We start from the raw sequence: 24,568 nt of genomic DNA, 5'->3' as shown, positions 1-24,568 counted from the left end.
GAAAAATCAGATACAGGTGGCTTACCAGACCCTGGATATACAAAATTACAACAGACCCACACCAAGGCACATTACTTTTATTTTCTATTGAGAAAACTTTTTATTACACAGGTATCGAATGCATACAATTGTTTGGGGAACATTTAGAGGCACAGAGTTCAATTCCAAAGCTCCATTTCATCCATACAAACTATAACGCACAGTCACCTTGAGGTTCAGCCCCACAGGAATGAGATGCTTTCTAAGTTACTGCTTTCTAAACAGAGAACTCCAATTAAATAGAATCTTCCAAACCAAGGACAAAGCCCTGTATCCTCTTAATTCGTCATACCCTGTGTACAGATGAATACAATCTAAAGATATGTTATAGATTACCCCACCACCATTAAAAGTTAATATTAAAATCGAATTCCATTTCTCAAAAAGTCATAAGAAGTGCACCAGTATTTACAGGCCCCTTTAAATTATGCATAAATAAAATCTGTACACACAACACATTGTTTCTCAAAACAGAGCTGCCACAGGGACTTGGGGGTGTCAGGCAAAAGAAAAACCTTTGAGTCCACCCTTTTCAAGTTTACTTGAAAAATCAAGATTGAAATAAGTACGCAAATAAAGCTTCAGCACCTCATAGGAACCTGTCATTTCAAAGAGTCGCCCATTTAAAAGAGTTAACTTTCAAAATTAAAAGAAGAGACAAGAAAAGAAAAATGAAATCGTCAGCAGGCATTGTCTCTACAAGTTTCCTACATCGAGAAGGCCCTCTGGGCCCAGGGTCTGCACCCACCTGCCAGCTGCTCACTAGCCGCTGAGCACGGGGCACCTGGCCTCCTCTTGGAGGGCACGATCACTGAAGAAGGTAGGTAAAGACTGATTTTTGAAAAACTATTTAGTGGACATTAAAACCAGCTGTATCTTAACACTAAATAAAATAAGTTATTGTTGATCTGAATCGCATCCATCTGACGTCTCAACAGCTGGGCCCATGGCTTCTTGTCAGCCCAGGGAACTTATGAAAAGCCTCTAAAACTTGTAGCACCGATTTCAGAGGAAGAAGGGATGGGGTTTCCAAAAAATAAGTGCTCAACAAGTAAAACAAAACCCAGTACTTGTCACCTTGGGATCATGCGTCCAAGGTCAGACCCTGCAGTGCTGGAGAAGCCACAGGGATCCAGGAGGGCAGGTCGAGAGGGTGCAAGCCTCCAGTGACCCAGGCCTTCGGGGAGGTGGGTAAGCGCGGTTGGAAGCTCCGCCCCCAAGCAGGAGTGCTTCCCAGTCCGTCCCAGCGGAGAAGGATTCCTCCGTCCTCTCCCTTCCTGCCCTCTGCTCACCCCCATCTTACTTCCTGTGCTTCTCCATTTTCTCCAGGGTCTTATCAGAATCTGCTGGACTCTGGTCTCCAGAGTTCGTGTAGGATTTGTCTACGACGATCAGAGTTCTTTCATGTAGTTCTGCAGCACAGACACAGCGGCACAGGAGGCCTGGCTGCCAAACCCGTGGGTAAGCAGGCTGAAATGAGACAAGCAGCTCTGGATGTTTCTTTCCAAGACCCGCGTGGGCCTGTTGTTCCCGTTGGGTGAGGAGGTCTGTGAATTCGTTATGCACTTGCTGAGCCACCAGGAGCAGGTTCTTCCTCAAGGCCATCTCGTTCTGCCCTACCAGGTGAGCCTGGTTATGTATTTGGCCACTGGCTTACTAGGAAACTGCTTCACAGACATAGGCAAAGCCCCAGCCCAGGGTCCACCAAGGATGTCGGGAGGGTCATGTGATCAGCTTTCCATCTCCCAGACAGAAGAGTCAGTCCAATCTTGTCCATCTTCTGCAATGATTGGACTTGGCTCTTCTGAGACACCTCCCAGCAACGAGGCATTTAAGCTCTCAGGCGGTGACAATCGCCTCTGTGCGTCAGCCACCGTCGCTTTATATTTGGACATGGAACAGAGGAGGGATGGTCTTCCAGGAACAGAGCAGAAGACCTCAGTGGGCTTCTTCTGACAGGGGAGACTCAGGGGGTTCTTAGCCATGGAAGTGGGATATTTTTAGAGTACAGTCTGATGGTGCCCAAGCAAGTGTGGGTCACCGAGATGACAGAGTGTCCTGCACCCCTTCCATCTGGCGGGCATGTCATGGAGTCCCAAGTTCTTCACCAGGCCATGGCATCCAGGTGTGTGCATGGAGCAGCAGCAGGTCTGAGTGGCAGTAGGCACCCCTGCAGGCACCCATGGCACCTCCCTCCAGCCTGGAGAGGCGGGGAGCAGGTTGGCCCCTCCTGACTCCGATGGCTAGGCCAGGCTTGTTGTTTGTTGCCAGCAGCCATACACTGGTGCAGGGGGTTGAGAACCACAGTGTAGACTTCTCCCAGATGGGAGTAGGGATTGGCCACTATGAGTAAGCCAGCTGCTGGTATGGTGGTAGAAAGTAGGGTGGCAGCTGGTATTTGGCAACTCCAGTGTGGGACAGTGGCGGTGCAGAGCTATAAAGATGCTGCACTGCAGAGGAGAGGTGGGGGTGCACGGTTTCCCATTGATACTATATCATGGTGATCCTGAGGGAACAAGTCCTCAAAGCCTGGTGGTGAAGGTCTGGGCTCTCCAGTGCCCAAGGCACTCCCAGGCACCAAATCTGGACCTCTGAGGTACATTATAATGAGAACGCCTACCATGCAGAATAAGGATAGAATTATAAAGGCTGCCAGAAAAAAATGACAAGTCGTATTTAGAAGGAAACCAATCTGGAACTCAGCTCATTTCTCAACCCAGACCCTCAAAGATAGGTGGTCTTGGAACAATATATATCAAGCTCTGAAAGAAAATGAGGAGATCCAAGATGGTGGACTAGAGGGAGGCTGCATTCTGTGTTGCTCCATAACTCCGGTTTCAAGCAGAGGATATCTGTTCTTGGTGAGGCAGTTTTTGCTCCTTATCGATCCCCTGCTGTTTACCCCTTTTGTCTGCTGTGATGACCTGCAGTCTGCCAGCATATCGACACCTTTTCTGAGTGCAGATGCTCACTGTCAGGCACCTATCATCCGCCATTTGCCTGCCTCTCACCTGTCTATCGCCTGCCTTATAACTATCCATCACCCACTGCATGAGGTTCACCTCCTGATCGTCCAACAACAGTCAGCAAACTGATCGCCAAACTCCAGTGGAGCACCAGCTGCCTGCTGTTGCCTGGAAGTTCTCTGTCACAGTACCTGCAGGTTTGATTACACATGGCTGCCGCCATTTTGAGACAACAAAATGTTGTCAGGGTAGGACCCCTGGCTGGACTGACTGAGCCCCGTCTCCAGGATCCCTCAGCCCAACCAAACACTCCCTGCCTCTGGGGCCCTCACATCCACTGACTGCTCCCTGCCGCCAGGACCCCCAGACCAACTGACTGCACCCTATCACCAGGACCCCAGACCAACTGCACCCAGCCTCCAGGATCCCACAACCACCCCAAACACACCCGACCTCCAGGACCTCTGCCTGACCAACTGCACCCCACCTCCAGGACCTCCTGCTGACCACGTCCACACCCTGAGCTGCAGCTCCCCAGTTGCCAACACATTTGGAAGCCAGAGCGGTCATCTTGGATAATCCTGGAAGCCGTAGCTCCCATCTTTAGGTGGGGCAAATCCCATCCTGAGACGCCTGCTGGAGACTAGAAGCTCAATGTCAGGTACCTCTCCTGCATCAGGCTACTAAAGACTGGGAGGTTTTATTACTATATGACTGTTATACTGTAAATTTTCTTTTTTCTTCCTATTGAAATATTTTAAGTTTTTATTTCTTTACTTTTCTTGCTCTCTTTTCCTTTTGTTTACCTATTCCCTCAGAGTCTCTTTCTCTCTTTGTTGCATACTAATATTCAATTTCTTTTGATTACACTCTCACCCTTTCTATATCTAGAACTTCTGTATATTCTTTTCTTATCCCATTAACAGCCAAATTCTACATCCCTCTGCATCCTCTTTGTCCTCCATTTGAAACTGCAGACCTTATTGCAAATCTGTTTGTTTTACTGAAGATAATATTTGAACTCATTCTGTTTATTATGAAATTTTGTTATTGTCCTCATAGGGGCTATTTGGTCTAGGACTGCATAGTGTCTGAATTGGGCACTGCTAATATTGATCTCCCCTTAAAGAAAGGGTTTTGGAAACCTACAGGGTCACTATAAGCCTATAGGGTGGAAACTGCAATACCTGAGATATCTACTGCTAGAGGGGAAGAAACATGAACAACATGAAAAAACAAGGGAAGAAAATGATCCAAACAAATCTAGATTCTATAGTAATAGAATCCAATGACAGTATGTTAGAAGAAATGTCAGAAAAGGACTTCAGATTATACATGATTAAGATAATTCGCAAAGCAAAGCATGAGATAAGAGAGCAAATGCAGGCAACAAATGATAATACCAATAAGCTGACAGAGCAACTGCAGGAAGCAAAAGATCATTCCGACAAAGAGGTAGAGATTCTCAAAAAACAAACAAACAAACAAACAAACAAAAAAACCCAGAAATCCTTGAAATGAAGGAAACAATAAACCAAATAAAAAACTCAATGGAAAGCATCACCAAAAGACTAGACCACTTGGAAGACAGAACCTCAGACAATGAAGACAAAATATTTAATCTTGAAAATAAAGTTGCCCAAATAGAGAAGATGGTAAGAAATCATGAACAGAATCTCCAAGAACTATGGGACATCATGAAAAGACCAAATTTAAGAATTATTGGGATTGAGGAAGGCACAGAGATATAAACCAAAGGAATGAACAACCTATTCAATGAAATAATATCAGGAAATTTCCCAAACCTAAAAAATGAAATGGAAAATCAAATACAAGAGGTTTACAGAACATCAAATGCACAAAATCACAACAGATCCACACCAAGCCACATTATAATGAAAATGCCAAACATTCAAAATAAAGATAGAATTTTGAAAGAAAATGAATGCCATCAAAGAATATTACACCCAGCAAAATTAAGCTTCGGAACTGATGATGAAATAAAAACTTTCCTTGATAAAAGTTAAAAGAGTCACAACTAGAAAGCCTGCACTATGAAACATACTCAGTAAAATATTTCATGAGGAGAAAATTAAAAATAAAAGTGAAAACCAGCAAAGGGAGGAGCTACACTAGAAGAATAGTCAAAGGACAAAAAATTTCAAAGTAAAAAACCGAATGAAAAGATTTATCCCATTTGTGTACAATGAATCAGACTGCAGTCTGTAAAAATAAAAAAATAATTAAAAACATAAAAGCCAGAAATAAATCAGAATGGCAGAGAATAAAAATTATATCTCAATAATAACATTAAATATAAATGGCCTAAATTCGTCAATAGACTGGTAGATTGAATTAAAAAAACAAGACTGAACAATATGCTGTCTCCAAGAGACTCACCTCATAGGCAAAGACATCCTCAGACTGAAGGTTAAATGATGGGAAAAAGCCACATCATTCACAAGGATCTTGTAAACAAGCAGGGGTTTCCATCCTCATATCAAATAAAGTGGACATCAAGCCAAAGTTAGTCAGAAGGGATAAAGAAGGACATTTCATACTGCTTAAGGGAATTGTACACCAACAAGACATAACAATTATAAATATGTATGCCCCCAAAATGGAGCATCTACATACATCAAACAAACCCTTCTCAATTTCAATAATCAGATAGAGCAAACACAATAATACTGGGTGACTTTAACATACCTGTCTCCAAACAAATCCTCCAAACAAAAACTAAATAAGGAAGCTATAGAACTAAAACATACAATTAATAATTTAGACTTAACAAACATATATGAAATATTTCATCCATTGATGACTTAATATACTTTCTTCTTGGTAGCATATGAATCCTTCTCTAAAATAGACCATATCTTAGGCCACAAAACAACTCTTAGAAAATACAAAAAATAGAGATAGTACCTTACATTCTATCAGATCATAATGGAATGAAATTAGAAATCAAGGATAAGATAGAAAACAGAAGCTACTCTAACACCTTGAAACTAAATAATATGCTGTTGAATGACCAATGGATAGCAGAAGAGATCTGAGATGAAACAGGAAATACTTAGAAGTAAATGAGAAGAGTGATACAACATATCAAACTCTCTGGGACACTATGAAGGCAGTGCTAAGAGGAAAGTTCATTGCATTGAGCTCATTTGTTGAAAAAATAGAAAGTCAACAAATAAAATAAACCTAACATCTTAAAACCCTAGAAAACAAATAAATCAATACCAAAAGCAGTAGAAGAGAGGAAATGATTAAAATCAGAGCTAAAATAAATGAAATTGAAACAAAAGACATCCTCCAGAAAAATTCACAAAATAAGTTATTATTAGTTTTAATAAACCCTTAGCCAAACTAATAAAGACAAGAATAGAAAACTCAAAATACTAAAATTCATGATGAAAAGGGAAATATCACAATAGACAAGGCTGAACTACCGAAGATAATCAGAAACTATTTTGAAAATTTATACTCTAATAAAATAGAAAATCTTGAAGACATCAGCAGATTCCTAGAGACATATCACCGACCCAAATTGAATCAGGAAGACATTGCAAATTTAAACAGATCAATTTCAAGCAATGAAATTGAAGATGCCATCAAAAGTTTATCAAGAAAGAAAAAACCCAGGACCAGAGGGATGCTCAGCTGACTTCCAATTCTCCTCAAATTATTCTATGAAACAGAAAAGGAGGCAACCCCTTCAAACTCATTCTATGAAGCTAGTATTACCTTGATACCAAAGCAGACAAAGACACATCAAGGAAAGACCAATACCTCTGATGAACATAGGTGCAAAAATTCATAATAAAATACTGGTAAATTACATTCAAAAACATATTTAAAAGACAGTGCACCATGATCAAGTGGGATTCATCCCAGGGATGCAAGAGTGGTTCAACACACATAAATCAATAAACATAATTCATCAAATCAACATACTTAAAGGCAAGAATCACATGATTTTCTCAGTAGATGCAGAAAAAGCACTTGACAAAACACAGCTTCCATTCATGTTCAAAACACTAGAAAAATTAGGGACAATAGGAACATACCTGAACTTTGTAAAAACTATATATATTAAAACCAAGGACAACATCTTTCTAAACGGAAAAAAATTGAATGCATTCTCTCTAAAAACTGGAACAAGACAGGGATGCCCTCTTTACCACTTCTATTCAACATCGTCCTTGAAACTCTAACCAGAGCAATTAGACAGAAGAAAGAGATTAAAGGAATACAAATAGGAAAAGAAGAACTTGAACTATTACTATTTGCTGATGAAATGATTCTATATTTAGAAGACCCCAAAAAACTCTAAAAAATCTCTAGAACTCATAAATGAATTCAGCCAAGTAGAGGGATATAAAATTAATACCTATATATCAATTGTGTTCCTATGCATTAGCGAAGAATCAACTGAAAGAGAAATTAGGAGAACTATCCCACTGACAATAGCCTCAAAAAAATTTGGGAATCAATCTAACAAAAGAGGTGAAAGATCTGTAGAATGAAATCCACAGAACTCTAAAGAAAGAAATTGGAGAAGACCTTAGAAGATGGAAAGATCTCCCATGCTCTTGGATAGGCAGAATTAATATTGTCAAAATGTCCATACTACCAAAGTGCTATGCTGATTTGATACAATTCCCATTAAGATTCCAATAACATTATTCATAGAAATAGAAAAAGCAGTCATGAAATTCATTTGGAAAAATAAGAGGTCTAGAACAGCCAAAGCAATCTTTAGCAGGAAGCAACACAACACCAAACCTTAAATTGTCCTACAGAGCAATAGTAGCAAAAACAGCATGGCATTGACACCAAAACAGACGTGAAGACCAATGGTACAGAACAGAGGACACAGAGACAAACCCACATAAATATGGTTATCTCATCCTAGACAAAGGTGCCACAAACATACTTGGAGAAAAGATAGTCTTTCAACAAATGGTGCTGGGTAAACTGGAAATCCACATGTAGCAAAACGAAATTAAACCCCTATCTCTCGCCCTGTGCAAAACTCAACTCAAAGTGGCTTAAGGACCTCGGAATCAGACCAGAGACCCTGCCCCTGCTAGAAGAAAAAGTAGGCCTGACTCTCCATCATGTCAGCTTAGGAAATGAATTCTTCAACGAGACTCCTAAAATGCAATAAGTAAAACCAGGAATAATAAATGGGATGGTATCAAACTAAAAAGCTTCTTCACAGCAAAGGAAACAATCAAGAACATGAAGGAGAGAGCCTACAGAATGGGAGAAAACCTTTGCTACCTGTACCTCAGATGGAGATTAATTTCCAGGATATATAAAGAATAAAAACCTTAATATAAAAAAAATCAATAAGTGGGCAAAGGAGCTGAACAGATATTTTACAGAAGAAATATGATCAGTCAACAAACAGATGAAAAAGTGTTCGACATCACTAGAAATGCAAATTGAAACCACACTGAGGTTCCATCTCACTCCAGGCAGAATGGCAGCCATCAAGACTACAGGTAACAATAAATGTTGGCGAGGATGTGGGGGAAAGGTACACTCTTGCATTGCTGATAGGACTGCAAAATTGGTGCAACCACTCTGGAAAGCAGTGTGAAGATTCCTCAAAAAACTTGGAATGGAACCAACATTTGACCTAGTTATCCCACTCCTCGGCATATACTTAGAGGACTTAAAATCAGCATATTGTAGTAACACAGCCACATCGATGTTTATAGCAGCTCAATTCACAAGAGCTAAGCTATGGAACCAACCTAAGCGTGGGGGTGAATGGATAAAGAAAACATGATACATATACACAGTGGAATATTACTCAGTCATAAGGAAGAATGAAATTATGGCATTTGCTGGTAAACGGATGGAATTAAAGACTATCATGCTCAGTGAAATAAGCCAATCAAAAAAAAAAAAGGCTGAATGTTCTCTCTGATAACAGGATGTGGACTCACAATAGGTGGGGGTCCAAGCACAGAGGAGAAGTTCACCAGATTGGACAGGAGGAAGTGGGGGGAAGGGAGGGAAGACGGGAATGGGAAAAGCCATTAGAATAAATCTGACTTATCTTTCCTGTGTGCACATATGAACACACAGCCAGTGTAACTCCACATCATGTACGACCACAAGAATGGGAAGCTACACTCCATGTATGTACGACATGTCAAAATACATTCCACCGTCACATATAACTAAAAAGAACAAATACACTTTAAAAACGATGGTCATATTTAAAGGAACAGAAAAGAGGGAAAAGGGAGCTAAGAGGAAGTGAGATTTCTACACTCCAAGTCACAAAATGTTGATACAGTGGACTGATAAGTTACAGAGTGATATGGGAATATGCAAGTGACTCCTAAAAAAACTATATTGAAAATAACCAAATAAAGTCAAGATGAAACAAAAATGTTCAAATAAAGGAGAAGCAGAGGAACAAGAAACAAAGAAACCGAAAAACAAAACAATGTCAAGCTGAAGTCCTAGCATGACAATGATTGCGTAAGTGTAAACGGTCTAAATGTACCAATTAAAAGACAGAGACTGGAAGGGTGGGTGGAAAGCACAGCTCAGCAATAGTCTGCCTACAGGAAGCTCACCTGAACCAGGACAGCGTAGGCAGGCTGAAGGTGCAAGAACGAAAGCAGATACCCCGTGGGAAAACACTGATAAAAGCAACTAACAAACAGCGGCTAAAGTCAACTTCAGAGCAAAGACAATTGCTAGAGACAAAGAAGAACTTCACAGGATGATTACAGCCAATTCACTAGCAAGTGTAATAAATCTGTGTGTTCACACACCAAGTCTCAGGGCCTTGCAGTGCTGGAAGCCAACGCGGATCCACCCAGAAAAGAGAGGAACACGTCTGCAGCTGCAGTGGGGGAATCGATCGATACTCTGCCCTTGGCAGCTCATAGGCTGCAGGGAAGAGCAGCCCTCGAGCTTCGGAAGGACTGGAACACCAACGGGACCTACTTGGCATATGGAACACTCCCCCCAAAGAATGCAGGATAGGTGTATTTTTTCAAGTGCCCTTGGAATGTCTACCAAGTCAGACCACATACTGACCCATAAAAGAACCTCAACACATTTAAAATAGTTGAAGTCACATGGCAATCTCTTCAAGAAAAAGTTAGGGAACGATTCGTTTTAAAGGAACATTTGATTAAAAAATCACAACACAACAAAACAACAACAAAAAAACCAATGTCTATGAAGAACATTGGACATAGACCGAGACAGACATTATTACCTCATATACTTCTTCTTTCTGTTTCTTTGTTCCTTGTTCCTCTGCCTCTTTTTTCATCTGAACATTTTTTGTGTCATCTCGACGTTATTCAGTTGGTCTCAGTATGATTTTTTAGTCGCCACTTTGCATATTCCCATACACCTATGTAACTTATCAGCCCACCGTATCAGCATTTTGTGACTTTGAGTGTAGAAAACAAGAATTATACTCCATTTAGGTATGATTTATCGAAACATACAAATGCAGTATACAACTAATTAGAATAAAAATAATAGTAATATAAAAAGAATGCCCTTGGTAAACTTCCTACTCTCCACTGATTCCCTACAAAGACAGAAGTTTTTCCCAAACTGTAGTCGTCCGCTTGCCTGGAATACGCTGTGCTGGTGTACTCAAATGCCATTTCTCCCCCATGACTTTATTTCAAAGTACCACGTAAAGCAATTATAACAGGACAGTGTGTACACACAGGTGTCACAACAAAAGACCAGAGGGCACAGTGAAAATGCCATCGATCCCCGCTCCGGCCCCTCACTCATCCTGGGAGCTTCCTCGCCAGCTTCCGGGGTATCCGTATACAGACAGACCTCTTACTCTCTCTCACTGATCATGGCTCTGTTTTAAAATTAGAATGCTTATAGGACTTGAAAGAAGTGTTGGTCTCCCTTAGTTCATGTGACTATTAGGAGACTTTCTAAGAGCCTTCAAATGCCATCAGGAAAGCAAGCGCGTGCTCAGAGTGGCACTCTGGGTCTGAGTCACACACACAGTCAGAGGACTGGCCCTCCTGAGAGGATCCCTATAGCAGACAAAAAGAATACAACAGGAAACTGTCTTTGGACCATCTACAATGGAGCCAACGTAGCACGACCTCATGCAATGCCTGTGTGTTCGGTAATGAACTCTCCCGAGAAGGACCACTGCCTCTCACCCTCACACACAGATGCAGATGGAAGGTTACAGGACTGGCCAGTAACTGGAATGCAATTTACCCTAGCTTTATCAGACTCCAACCTCAAGTGCAATCTCCAGCTGTCTGCTTATAGGATTCCCCCCTCCCTTCCCTTCCTTTTGCAGTCTTGCAACCAAGTGATGCCACTTATAAATATTTTCAGGCTTCTATGGCATTATTATGAAGCTAAGTGTAATATAATCCTAGGATTATTTCTAAATAGCTTGGAGGGAAAACCAGCAAACAAACAAAAAGATATTCTGGCTAATTAGTTTCTCACTCCCCAAGTTCACAACCTCTATAAAAAGTCTTAGAGATTCAGATGAAGTGAGTTTGTCTTAAGAATTTTAGGGTTGTTGGCTTGCTAACATAGGAACATGATAGATGATCCCTTACAACCAAACATTGATTCAGTCAGTTCTAATGCTCAGAAAATGAAGTCGATACAATGCAAATGAGCCTTGTAACTTTCCTGAACTGTTCCAAAGTCCTTTATGAGTTCTTCATATCTTTTGATTTTTCTGTCATTGTGAGATGTATTTTCTTTTGATTTGGAATTTAACATCCATAACTGAGGCATAGACTTAATATCTGAAGTACTTCTTTCTTCATAAGAGGCTATAATTATATATTGAATTAACAGAAAATGTAAAGAGAGCACAAGAAGGTAGTTGAATAAATGGACTGAATTTAGTCTCAAAATGTGACATGTCCCAAATTTTTCGTTTCCTCGTTTCTCGAGTCTGCTCATCCACTTGTGACATAAATGGACTAACTCTGCTGAGACCATGATGTAAGATAATGGCTTATTATGTATTATACTGCTGTTACTTTGTTCCCTGGTTTCTTCATCTATAGAAAGAATCAAGCCAGCTGAGCAATCCCCAAGGTCATTTCAAGGACCAATAAATATCCCATCCTATTTTGTCTTGAGAACTGATCTGAAATTCTGGGCAACTTAGGACCACTGGGCAGAGGAAGAGCTGGTTAACTGTCACCTGGAGCTTCCTCCGGTTCAGGCTTCTTATCGTCACAGCTTTCCTGAGTTCTCACATTCTGGTGGGACTCGGTCCTCCATGCTGTTTGTCTCTGGTTAAGTCAAGACCTCCACTATCGTGGGCAATGAGGGAGAGAATTCTTGCACTAACCCACTGTGCGACTCCTGCCTGGGCATTTTGGACATGCAGTTGAGTGAGCTGTGGTTCCTCATCTCTGGTGATTTGATGGCACCATCCGTTTTAACCAGTATCCTTCTCCTCCTTTCGCAACACAGGGTAACAGCTTAGGACATCACTGCTCAACCTCCATGGATAGTGAAGGTTGAGTTGTCTTCTGTGATTCAATCGTCCATTCGTAGAGCAAATCAAGCTGCAGAACGTGACGGCATCTGTGTAAGACGTGCATCTGGACACAGTCTGGAACATCTGCATACAGCGGAACGGGAAGGGGGACATCTCTGTTTCTTGCTCTTTCTATCCTGTGGCCTAGAATCAAGATGTGATCAGGAGTTCCAGAGGCTTCTTTCAACTCTGACATGTCACAGCAACCCAGGGCAGGGGCTGGATCCAAAGAAAGGAGGAATTCACTGCAACTCCTGTTCCAGGCAGTCAGACCGAAAGTGAAAGGCTGAAGCTGCAGCCAGCGAGGCAGACACAGACTGGGGAGGAAAGGGGTCCCCCACCTCAGGGATCCCCAGGGACCCACCAGGGCCCTGCCAGCCAGGCAGCCTGGGGAGGAATCCACTGTACTCAGATAGCCAGGAAGCAAAGGGCAGGGAAACATTTTTAAGTCATGAGTCTAGTATTACTCTTACCAAAACCAAATACATCATGATAAAATGATAGACCAGTATTCTGATGAATTTACACACAAAAATTCTTAACAAAAATATTAGCAAATTGAATCCAGCAACGTACCAAAAAATTATGCACCTTGATCAAATGGGGTTTATTCATATATTTTTAATTAAAAAATCAGTGAGATCCTCTATGACAGACTACAGGAGAAAAAGCATACAATCTTATGAGTTGACACAGAAAGCACATTTTAAAGAATCCAGTACCTATTCATGAACATTGAAAAATACAGGGATAGAGAAGAACTTTCGAGATTTACAAACTTCCAGCTAATACCACACTCAATAGTAAAATGCTTTCCCTGAGGCTAAGAAAAATGCAAGAACGTTTGAACTTACCACTCTTAATCCAACATAGCACTGGAAGTTCAAGACACCACAAAAAGGCAAGAGAAAGAAATAGGAACACATAAAGATCGGAAAAGAAAAACAAACTCTCCTGATGTGCAGATAACATTATTGTCTCTGTAGAAAATCTCTAAGGAACCCTAGGACTAAAAAGTGAGTTCAGCAAGGTCACAAGATAAAAATAAACACAAAAATTCATCACGTTTGCATGGACCAGAACAAACAGGTGGAAACCAAAACGTAGGACACAGTACCATTCACAATCACTCAAAAGAGAAAAGAAATACTTAGGTGTAAATTCAACAAAACAGGTAGAGCGTCTTTATGCCAAAATCGCAGAATGCAGATTAAAGAAATGAGACAAGAGCCAAATAAATGGAGAGACATACAATGTTCATGAATGGGAAGGCTCAGCATAGTAAAGACACCAGCTCTCCCCAGATCCAGCCACAGGTTCAAGGTAATTCCCATAAAGATCCCAGCAAATTTTTTTTTCATATAGATACAACAGACTTATTCCCAAAATTCCCTTAGGAAAATGCAAGTCCTAGAATATGAAACAACCTTGGCAAAGAATGTCAAGTGGGAGGACCTCCTCTGCCTGATAGCAAGTCTGGCCGGACAGGTACAGAAATCAACACTGGGTGGTACTGCAGAGGAGCAGGCACAGACCTGCAGAACAGGGACCTGTGAACAGCGCCACTCATATACACCCAACTGAGTCAGGACAGAAGCACAAACCCACCCCAGGGGAGGAGGGACGGACGGCCTTTCAACAACAGTGCTGGAGCAACCACACGTCTGTATGCCAGACTGTGAAGGTCAACCTAAACCTCTCCGTCACCCAAAGTTAACTCAGGTTGGAGCTGGGACCTAAGTGTAAGACGTGCGACTTTCAGGATCAAGTCACAGGAGGATGTCTTTGGGATGCAGGCACAGAATCCCTCACTTAGCCCCTAAGCCACGGCCCATGAAAGGAAAGGCTGATGAAACGGATTCTGTCACAATTACAAGCTTTCGCCCTGGGAAAGGCCACTGAGAGAGCGAAGAGGCCAACTTTGGACTGAGAGGAGCAGCTGCAAACCATGCATGTGACGAAGGGCCAGCTTCTAGAATAAACAAAAGCTCTCAGACTCAATGGTAGAAGATGATGACAGAAAGCTCCAATTAGAAAGAGGGCAAAAGGGATGGACGGTTCATTGCAGAGCAACAAATAATGTCCCCGTCAAATAAGCCTGGGGAAAGGAGCCTCTTGTCTTCAGTTGGTAGGAAGTGCAGATGGAAGCCACGCGCCTTTCCAGGGGACCCAGTGTGCTAGGGTCTGAATGTTCATGTCCCCCTGCCCCAGATTCATGTTCAGACCTCACCCCCAAGGCCACGGTGCTTGGAGCTGATCAGGTCATGGGGTGCAGCCCTCTTGAATGGGATTAGTGCCCTTATAAAAGAGACTCCAGAGAGACCCTGGCCCCTCTGCCATGCCAAGCCACAGTGAGAAGGCGCCATCTATGAGCCAGGAAGCCGCCCTCACCAGACACGGAACTCGCCCTGACCTGACTCCCAGCCTCCGGGACAGTAAGAAATAACTAGGTTGGTGTGTTGTCGCAGCAGCTCGAGTGGACTAAGACAGGTAAGGACTATCCTAAAATGTTTTTAAAAAGAGAGGCGAGGCATGAGGGAGAATGAGAGAGGAGGGAGGCGGGAGGGGACGGGGCGGAGGCGGGAGGATGCCCCACCCAGAAGCAGCACGCGCCGGGCGCCAGAGCAACCGTCCCCCAGGACCCGAAACCCCGGGCCCCAGAGCAGCCCCTCCTGGAGCCGGGCAGCCCCACTCCGTGCCCCTGGGCCTGCCGCCTCACCATGACGATCATGTCCCAGAGTTCCTTCAGCAGGCGGACCTCCCTGTGGCAGGCTTTGAGCTGCTTGAAGTCGGGGACGGTGACCTCGAACAGGCTTCCGGACTTGCACAGTGCTTCCATGCTCTCCTCCATGGCCGCGATGCTCTTTTGTTGCTGGGGGCGGGAAGGGGCGGGAGGGGCCGTCAGGGGCTGCTGCCCAGGCCAGGGGCCAGCCCGCTCTGCTGCCCCTGTCCTCTCTGCCCTCTCTGTCCTCCAACCCCCCGGCACGGAGCCCAGTGCTCCAGCCAAGGGCACAGCAGACACCCCTGCCCCACCTGTGGCGCCCGGCCCTTGCTCCGGACACAGGGAGGGGGCCGCCTCTGCAGGCCTGGCCGGGGCTCGGAACAACTGTGCGGACGCTCACTTCCTGCTGAGATGTGGTTTCCCAGCGTCTCCCCTGTTTTTATACTACATTTTGATCTTATTAAAAATGACACAAGATGCTGGCTTGCTTTAAAAATTAGAATGTCCAGAGGCAAAGGGGAGGAGAAAAGATGTGTCCCAGGGTCCCCGCCCCGTCACTGTTTTTGCCCCTGTTGCACGCCTGCAGTTTCCGTCCAGGGACTCAACCAAGTGCAGATTGAGCATATTTGAGAAAAGGAGAGAACAGCTGAATCTGCACTGACCGTGCACGGGCTTTGGTTTCCGTGTGGGTGTTCTCTAAATGCTACACCGTAGCGGCTGTTCGCACAGCATTCACAACACACGTGTGGGTCAGCAGTCTAGGGATGACGTACGGGGGGTGCTCAGGTTCTGTGCAAATACTGCAGGCCGATGGGAGGGACTTGAGCCTTGTTGAAGCTGGCATCCACAGGAACCCGTCCCCCTGGGTACCGAGGGACGATCATGCGTGTGCGCGTGCATGCATGTGTGTGTGTTCACACATCTGCATGGCACGCAGCTACATGGGACGAGTGGAAACAGGGCTGGCTCCTGCATGTGGGCACACTGCCCTTGACGGCCTTCCTGGACATGCACGTTGGGCCCAGCCTTCCCTGTCCCTCGCTGGAGGCCATGGCTTGGACAGGATGGCCGCCAGTGCCCCCGCCCCTGGAACTCTCCAGAGTTCAGCCTGGGCCTGCAGATGGACGGCTCCAGGAGGACAGGGAGCACCTTGACCCTCTGGAGGGGCAGGCCCCAGAGCTAGGCAGCAGAAGAGCAGAGGTTCGGGGCAGGGGAAGCAAGGTGACCACAGGACATCCTGGTGTTTGCATCTGCTGCAGGTCCAGCTGCTGCCGAACGAGACAGAGGTCTGGGGCCTGGGCTCCACGCTGGGAGCAGAGGGACCGGCAGGTTGCTGCTCTGCTGGACCCTCCAGGCCCTGTGCACCCGGCCCGCTCTTGCCCCCAGGGCCCCAGGGTGAGTGGGTATCCAGGACCTGTGAACCTCTCCAACAGACACTGACTGTGAATGTGGACTATGGGACATAGTAGGAACATGCAGGAAACCTGGCATCTGGCTGGACATGGTGGGCCAGAGAGGGGAAGGGCTCAGGGTTGGAAGGTGAGTGTTAGGCCCAGGTGACAAGAAACCACAGCACAGAACAGAGATGGGGACCAGCAAGGTGATGCTGGGCTGAGGGACAGGGGTTGGCAAGACTGGCAGAATGTCCAGATGAGCCCGGGTACAGTCCTGCAGCGCGGCATAGAGGCCTGTGGCGGGGCAGGCCTGAGGGGCACGTCCACGTGTACACGCATGCACACACGCACACACACATGTACACACGTGTACTCACACGTGCACACACCCCCACACTCACACATGTGCACAGATGTACATACCTACACATGCACACATGTGCACACACAGGCACACACACTTGCACAACCACATGTGCGCACATACACATATGTGCACACATGCACATGCACACACACAGGCACACATGCATACACATGCACACCCCCATGCACAACTCCCAGCAAGCCCCATGGAGGGCGACTCTGGACTTGCAGGAACACCAGCCTGAGGAGGGCGGGCAGGTCTGGGTCCCCAGAGCCAGCCCCGCCTGGCCTCGTGCACACCTACCTTGTTCAGGGCCTTGTAGGGCTCCAGGCTGCTGAAGGCGAACGGGGCCTCCTTTCTGAACTTCTCCCTGAACTCCTGCTGCTTGATCTGCGGGAGAGCGAGGCAGAGACACGGCTGACCAGGGCCGGCAGGGCGCGGCTCCCAGCCGGGCGTCCCCAGGGTGCCCAGCCTCTCGGCTCCCGAGCCCGGCCTGGCTCCGCCCGATGGCCATACCTCGAATTGCTGGCACTTCCGCCGCAGGATGCTGACCTCGTTGGCCTGGAGGGGAGCCACGTTCTGTTTCACCTGGATGGCCAGTTTCTTGGTGTTTGTCCACTGCTCCGGCAGCTCCTGTGGGAGGCAAAGGCAGGGAGGCCTTGTTCTCTTTTTCCTAGACTTCCTGTCTTGAAATGATCGCAGGCTCACAAGAAGCTACGCGAACAGTGCCTCACACACCCCGCGATGGTGGACCAGGAAGCTGGGGCCGGCGCTTCTGCCAACTGGACAATGGAGCTGCCTCTCCCCAGCCTTTCTACCTGACCCGCGTGTGTGTGCGCCTGCACCTGTGTTGTGGGGTGCCGTCTTGCGGCCACCACCATCGTGGGGGGCTTGCCTTCCCCGGAAGGGTCCCCGTGCCCGCTGCCCTTCCTGGTGGCTCATAACCATCAGATGAAACTCCCTGTTCCACAAGTTCCCCACACCTGGGCAGACGTTGTCCTCGCAATCGTAAAATGTTTTGAAGGCAAACAGGACTCCTGCCTGTGAGCTGCCAACAAACCCGGGCGGCCCCTGGTCCCAGGGGGGCTGTCCTCAGGGCCTGCTGCAGCAGCTGGCTCCAGCACCATTCTCACCTCTGCTGCCCCACGTGCAGCCTAGGAGCACCGAGGGACAGGCCAAGCGCTCCAGGCCGCACGGCCCCAGGGGCCTAGGGCAGGGTGGCAGTGCGCCCGTGCAGTCCCAACCTGACAGGCCTGTGGCAGGCTCTCGGTGGCACAGGGTGGCCCTGGCCACCAACCCTGCAGGGGCTTGAGCCTACGGGCCCCTTCCCCTGGTGACCCCTGGGAGTGGGCCTCGGCACTGGCTTGGTACCTGGTGTGACGGGACACAGAGAAGACAGGGAGCCAGAGAGGCAGGCAGGTCTGGGAAGACTGGTGACCCTTGTGGGCCCTGAGGAGGCTGGGCAGTGCCGGCCCTGGCCGGCCTGCCCACGCGCCTTCTTCCATGCTGACCATCAGCTCCACAAGTGCATGAAGGCAGCTTCTGTGCCCTTCCCTTGACCGCCTGCTCTCCAGGGGTCCTCTCTGACCTTGGTCTCTCTCCAGTCCCTCGGTGCCCAGGGCGGGTTCAGTGGTCAGGAGAAGGTGTGGGGCACAGGGCACTTTCAGCCCAACAAGACCATCAGGCGGGGCCCCTTGGGCCCAGAGGTTGCCCCGCGGCCCTGAGCTCCGGGAGTCTGGAGTGTGTGGAGTCACGCCTGTGGTGACTGCCCCGCACCTGTGGCGGCTGGCCTCCGAGGCGGGGAGCCTACCTGCAGCTTCAGGTGGGCCTCCTCGGGCAGCTCCTCCCCATAGGTCCTGAGCAGCTCGATGGTCTGCTTCAGGGGCTCGAACATGCTGTCGGTGGCCGCCTGCCTCTCCTTGACCCTCATCAGGTGCCCCATCACCTCCACCAGCCCGTCGTAGTCCCCCTCCTTGAGCGGCTTCTTCAGGCCCGTCCTGCACACCTTCATGAAGTCCTCCAGGTCTGTGAGGCTGGGGACAGAGGGCTCCTCAGCCACAGGCCCCAGCCCTGGGGAGGGAGGGCTGCTGCCCCCTTTGGTCCCCTGATATCACCGATGCCCGGCCAGCTCAGCCAGAACTGGTCTGTGGGTCCCGGCTGGAGGTCACAGCTCAGAGGCCCCGGCTGGCTGCTGCCTGGGTGACTTGGCTAGGTGATGCTGTCTCCCGGCAGTGTGCCTGTCACGGCCCTGACTGCTGCCCGTGATTTCAGTCACGGGGGGCTTGTTCAATGTCGCCTTTCCCTGCTGGGCTCTGGGCTCCCCAGGGATTCCTTGGCGCCTGCCCACCTGTTGATGACGTGGGCGCTCAGGTAGCGCTTGAACATGAGGCTCCAGCGCTTGATGGTGTTGAGCAGGGCCTGTTTGAAGGGGCGGCAGTCGCACTGCAGCCAGCCGTGGAACACCTTGGTGTTCTCGCACCTGGACACCTCCTCGTACAGCTTCTCGTAGGAGTCGATCTGGAAACCAGCCGTGGACGTCAGGACCCCTGCTCTGCACCCGCTGGCCGGGGCTGGCGCGGCCTCCTGGTTGGGCCAGAGGGCAGCTGCCCGGCGGGTGTGCTCCGGGGAGCCCTGGGGACAAGGCATTGTCCTCCCCAGGGGGCCTTCTAGCCCCAAGTTCACCCCCAGAGGGGGGCCTGTCAGAGGGCAGAGTTGGGAGCACTTCCGGAGCAGGAGGGACAGGAGCAGCAGAGGGGCTCGCAGGCTCCAAGGGCGCCCCCAAGGCCCCCTTGGGGCTCTCTAACCTCACGGTCACTCCCCCTGGAGGGGAGGTGGCCTTGCTGGCAGGGCTGTCTCCTCACTGTGCCTTGGGACGGCCTGGGGAGGGGCTCGTGCACGAAGCACGTTCCTTAGTCTCTGCATCTCGCTGCTCTGTGTTCGGGGCCTTGCGTGCTCTCCACTGCCGGCGGGCCAGGCTGTAGCCAGCCCCGTTCCTGGCTGTCCCAGGGCCTTGCACTGGGGACCAGTACCCCCGCCCTGGTAGGGCTGGGTGGCAGTGTGCTTGGCTTGATCCCCAACACCCCCCACACGCAGACCCTGCTGCCCTGAGCACCCCAGGGCGGCACCAGCCCGAGTCTGTTGGACGGCACTAGCAGCCCCAAGCCTGCCAACTCTGCCTGTTCCTTCCCTGGAGACCACAGCACAGGCTCCTGCCCACGTGCCCGTGCTCCCTCCACCTCCCAACCAACCCTTGAGGCCCTGTGGCCTGCGTGGTACACACTCCCCTCCTCTACCAGCTTCGCTCTGGGTGGCCATCATCCCCTGGTCCAGTGGCCTCAGCAGACCTGGACAACCGTGTCACTAGGTCTTATGCCGAGCCCTGGCATCCTGCCTGGGGGACCCCGGAGGCCTAGGCACACCTGCTCCTGGAACTGAGTGAGGGCTGGTGGCGTCTTGGGCATAGGGGCGTCTGTCCGGGTGTCCAGCTCCTCCGCCGTGGGCACGTGCCCGAAGATGAGGAAGTTCCTCATGAACTCCTGCAGGTCGTCGGTCCAGAGGTAGGAGTACCTCTCCATGGAGTCCTGGTACTCCTCGGCCTCCTTCATGGCATTGATGACCACGCTGGACAGCTCTTCCCTCATCTCGATGAGGTCTGTCTTGTCTTCCAAGTCCGTCTGGAAGCCAGTGGGATAGGCCGAGAGGTGAGCCACCTGCCTGCCACTCTGACTTAGATCTCCCCGCCCTGCCTTGGGAAGCAGCTGTGGTGGCTGAGGAGTCAGGGCAGGGGGTTCACCAATTTGCAACGCTCTCTCGGGAGATTGCTGAGCGTGGTATCTGCCCAGTGGCCCTGAGATGACTCCACATGGATTTCCTCCTTCCACAGATACTCAGCCCTTGACATGTCCATGTGCCAGAGGGGACATGGGACAAAGGCAGGGACCACATGGGGTCTACTGTCCAGGTGTGAGAGACCCTTGGCACCATGAGCCCTTCAGCTCTGTGACATCCTTCCTGGGTGTCCCCGGTGTCTTTGGGACAGTCTGTGTGTGGGTGCCAGGAGAGCCCCTGGTGGGGCAGCAAGCTCTGTCCACAGGAGTTATTGGGCTGGGGATACTCAGGTGGGTGTAGAGGGCACTTGCTTGTCTTGTGTCTGCAAAACTGTGGGGGACCATTCTGAACTCTGGGAGAGTTTGCTGTGGGCATGGGGGCTGGGCACATCGCCTTTCTGCGACTCAGAAGTCATAGGCCATTTCCACTGCCCGACTCCATCTGGACGGCTCCTCCCACCTTCAGGAAGAGCTCTCGGCAGCATGTGGGAGAGGCCGCCCCAGACCTCCTGGGAGTCAGCAAGGTCCTCCCGCGTTCCCGCTCAGCTCACCATGCACACGGGTGACAGTGCACGCACACATATTCACAAACACCAGCACACGCCTGCGAGCAGAGAGAGCCCCAGCGTGGGCCCGGGGGGAGCAGAGACCACACGCCCCACCTCTCGCCGGGAGCGACACCCAGGGGAAGAGAGGCCCTCTGGGCAGGATGGAGTCAGGAGGGAGAGGAGAGAGGGAGAGTTTTCGGTCCTGGGAACCCCTGGGACAGAAGCCTTGAGCTCCCCATCAGTCACTGCTGTCACTGAGCTAAGCCCAACCAGACGCTTGCTGAGCTCAGGAGGCAGCTCTGAGCCCAGGGACCAGGACTGCCCACACGGAAAGGGCAGGGCTCGTTGAGCCAGGACTGACCTTGTAGTTCACCCTGCCCTTGGCCAGCCGGGGGATGAGTCTGGCCACATTGTAGATGTCGTTGACCAGGCCCTCGATCAGCGCCAGGAAGCCGCGCTCAGAGCCCACCTCCAGTGACGGGCTGAAGGTCAGCCCCTCCTCATCCAGCTCCATGTGGATCTCAAACAGGGGCGCGATGCTCTCCTGAAACACGTGGCCACGGGGTCAGAGCCTCACGGCCACGGCGAGGTTCCATGGCACCCTTCTCAGTGGCCCTCCACCTGGCCGTGGGCCCGCCTCCGGAGCAGGCTGTGGGGAGGCAGTGCCTGGGGAGATGGTCTCTTGGGCCAAACCCTCTGCTGCTACCTCGCCGTGTGGCCTCAGGAAAGCCACTCAAGCTGCAGTTTCCACAAGTGTATAAAGCAAGGGTCGTGGGTTTGGAGGATGGGGACAGTGGCCGCCCTGGCCCTCTGGGCTCCTGGGGACTGAGGGAAGCAGAGTGCACAGCTGCACTGGGCAGCCCTCACGTCCCCAGGTCCCTGCTGCCCATGGCCCCGTCTGTTCCTGGAAGCCCCAGACTGGCCTCCTGTTATGGCAGAATGGACCAAGAAGGTCGCCAACCAGCCGTGAGACCTGTGCTCACCCAGCTGCCCTCTGCACCTCATGCCCAGGTGCCCTCGGGCACCTCAGTGTCATGCCCCTCCTGTTGGTGGCTGGGGGCAGCTCTGACCTTGCCTTCCGCTGTACTGGGGATCACTTGGCAATCACCGCAACGCAAAGGAGGCGGGGAGAGGGTCATCCCCTTGGAGAACCCAGGGATCGTGTCTTGGAGTTGACCAGTGCACCCTCTTGCCTGACCTGCTCAACGCTTCCGCCCCGCCCAATAGCGGGCAGCAGGCTAGTGATGGGGCTGGCAGGAGCCCAGCCCCCACCAACACGTGCAGGGGACCGCAGTGCCTGCTCTGCCTCTCCTGGCAGCAGGTGGGACCATTCCCTCAGATCTATTTAGGCATTCTCCAGTGACTTGTGCTATGGCAGACCTAGGTGATCCGCTGCCCTGATTTTAATTAGGAAGACTTTAATAAGTGTTTTCTTGTGGCTTTTTTTTTTTTTTTTTTGGTACCAGGGGTACTTAACCACTGAGTCACATCCCCAGGGTCTCGCTAAGTTGCCAAAGCTGGTTGTGAATTTGCGATCCTCCTGCTTTAGCCCCGAGCTGCTGAGATTACAGGCGTGTACCACTGTGCCCAGCAAGTCTGTTTATCCATAATTGGGACTCCACACTATCGTCTCCGGCAGCCCTGCCCTGTGTTTATGAGAATAGAACGTGTGCACACCCTCGCCCTCACCCCACATCTCCAGGGCCATCGTGTACTGACCACTTACATCCAAAACCATGTTGTCCATCAGGTAATTGAGAGACTTGCGGACGAAATAGTCGAATTCTTTGAGGACCATGCTGTCGATGTAGTTGACGTAGTCCTTCCAGGGCTGGCTCAGTGTGTCTGCTTTGAACAGCTCTGCGTTCTCCTGTGAACAGAACGTGCTGGCTGTCAGTGCTCTGGTCCAGTTCAGCAGGACACCCTGGCCACCTTTGCCCTGTGCTCGAGGTCTCCGAGGTTCCCCAGGGTACGGGGCTCTGTCCCACGCAGGAGCTGCGCCAGGCCACTCCCTCCCTCCCGCCGGCGTCAGGTCCCCACTCAGATGTCACCCCCTGGCCGAGGCCCTCCTTGAACACCCCTGCCCATCTCGGCTGGGGCTGCCCCTCTGAACCCAATGCAGCCACTGTTGCTCCCTCTGGCACGCACGACTGCTCTAATGGGCTCGTCTTGGTCTGCATCCACCTCCGAGGCCCAGCCTCAGAAGAGCGGGGTTGACTGTCCTCTCCGATACTGCACCCCGGGCAGGCGGTGTGCCTGGGACAGCAGGGGCTGGTGACCGGATCCACAGTGGGGGACGGATGGGGGGGTTGATGGACAGACGGACAGGCGGTCCAGCTGTCATTCATTGGGCCAGCAAACTTCAAGGCCATGAAGCGACCACAAGGAGAGCCACATGGGCCATCCTCCCGGGGGACCTGCTGGGGTCTGGATGTGACCTGCCATCAGTGCCCTCGGTTCATTTGCACACCGCCCTGGGGAGCCCCCAGACTGCCCTGTGATGTCTGGAACTGCGGGGAGGGGTCCTTTCTTCCAGGCTGATGCAAAGCCCCAATTTTCATGGCCCAGGAGGAGTGTCCTGTAGTGCCTGCGTCACCTCCACAAGCCCCTTAAATGTGCTGGCTGGATGCAGCCCGTGCCCGTTCCGGTGCCCACGCTCATGGACGAGAAGCCCTGGGGACGCAGCCTAGCCCGGAGAACGGGACTTGCTGGACCAGAAGGGGGGGTCCCTTGCCTATACCAAGTCTGTGCAGGGTCTGGGGCTCTAATTCCCCTGACAGAGGAGGGTGGACGCACCAAGGGTCAGGCTTCCAAGCACACAGCCAATGGTTGGCTGTTCTCGGGGACTCTGTCCTGGGTTAGAGACCAGGGACTGCACTAGAGGGCAGGCCCCTGCCCGTTTGTGACCTCTCCACCTGGCTCCCCGCCCTCCCGGCCTGTGCTCACCGTGACCATGGCCTGGATCTTCACGCCAGCCTCCTTGACGGCCGTGTAGCGCTTGTTCAGGTTGACCATCCTTCCATCTAGGTCTAGCAGGGCCTCTTTCTTGTTGTCCTTTCTTTCAAACAGGGGGTTGGCCGACCAGTCCTGGAGGGAGAGCGTGAGCGGGAACAGGCGTCGGCGGGGGGGGGGGGGGGGGCCGCGGCTCCGCT

General features: G+C 49.9%; 1 protein-coding gene and 1 pseudogene across 2 annotated transcripts in view; both read right to left on the bottom strand.

Moving 5' to 3' along the window:
- The window catches only part of LOC306657409 (dynein axonemal heavy chain 17), a 100,307-nt gene that overhangs the window by 65,749 nt on the left and 9,990 nt on the right, over nucleotides 1-24,568 (bottom strand). Inside the window, exons 6-14 of the mRNA XM_079133365.1 lie at nucleotides 24,363-24,503; nucleotides 23,143-23,286; nucleotides 21,778-21,960; nucleotides 20,461-20,715; nucleotides 19,389-19,558; nucleotides 18,852-19,074; nucleotides 17,558-17,674; nucleotides 17,345-17,431; nucleotides 15,278-15,430 (exon numbers count right to left, since the gene is read on the bottom strand). Of these exons, the coding sequence (XP_078989491.1) occupies nucleotides 15,278-15,430; nucleotides 17,345-17,431; nucleotides 17,558-17,674; nucleotides 18,852-19,074; nucleotides 19,389-19,558; nucleotides 20,461-20,715; nucleotides 21,778-21,960; nucleotides 23,143-23,286; nucleotides 24,363-24,503 (1,473 nt within the window). The remainder of the gene's footprint in view (nucleotides 1-15,277; nucleotides 15,431-17,344; nucleotides 17,432-17,557; nucleotides 17,675-18,851; nucleotides 19,075-19,388; nucleotides 19,559-20,460; nucleotides 20,716-21,777; nucleotides 21,961-23,142; nucleotides 23,287-24,362; nucleotides 24,504-24,568) is intronic.
- On the bottom strand, nucleotides 1,339-2,024 carry LOC306657413 (transcription factor AP-2 gamma-like; annotated as a pseudogene). Its single transcript has one exon. The product of its transcript is annotated as a transcription factor AP-2 gamma-like (transcript).

The sequence above is a fragment of the Sciurus vulgaris genome (genome assembly GCF_902686455.1).
Source record: "Sciurus vulgaris genome assembly, chromosome: 3".
Lineage (NCBI taxonomy): Eukaryota > Metazoa > Chordata > Mammalia > Rodentia > Sciuridae > Sciurus > Sciurus vulgaris.
This window is presented reverse-complemented; position numbering and strand designations above follow the sequence as displayed.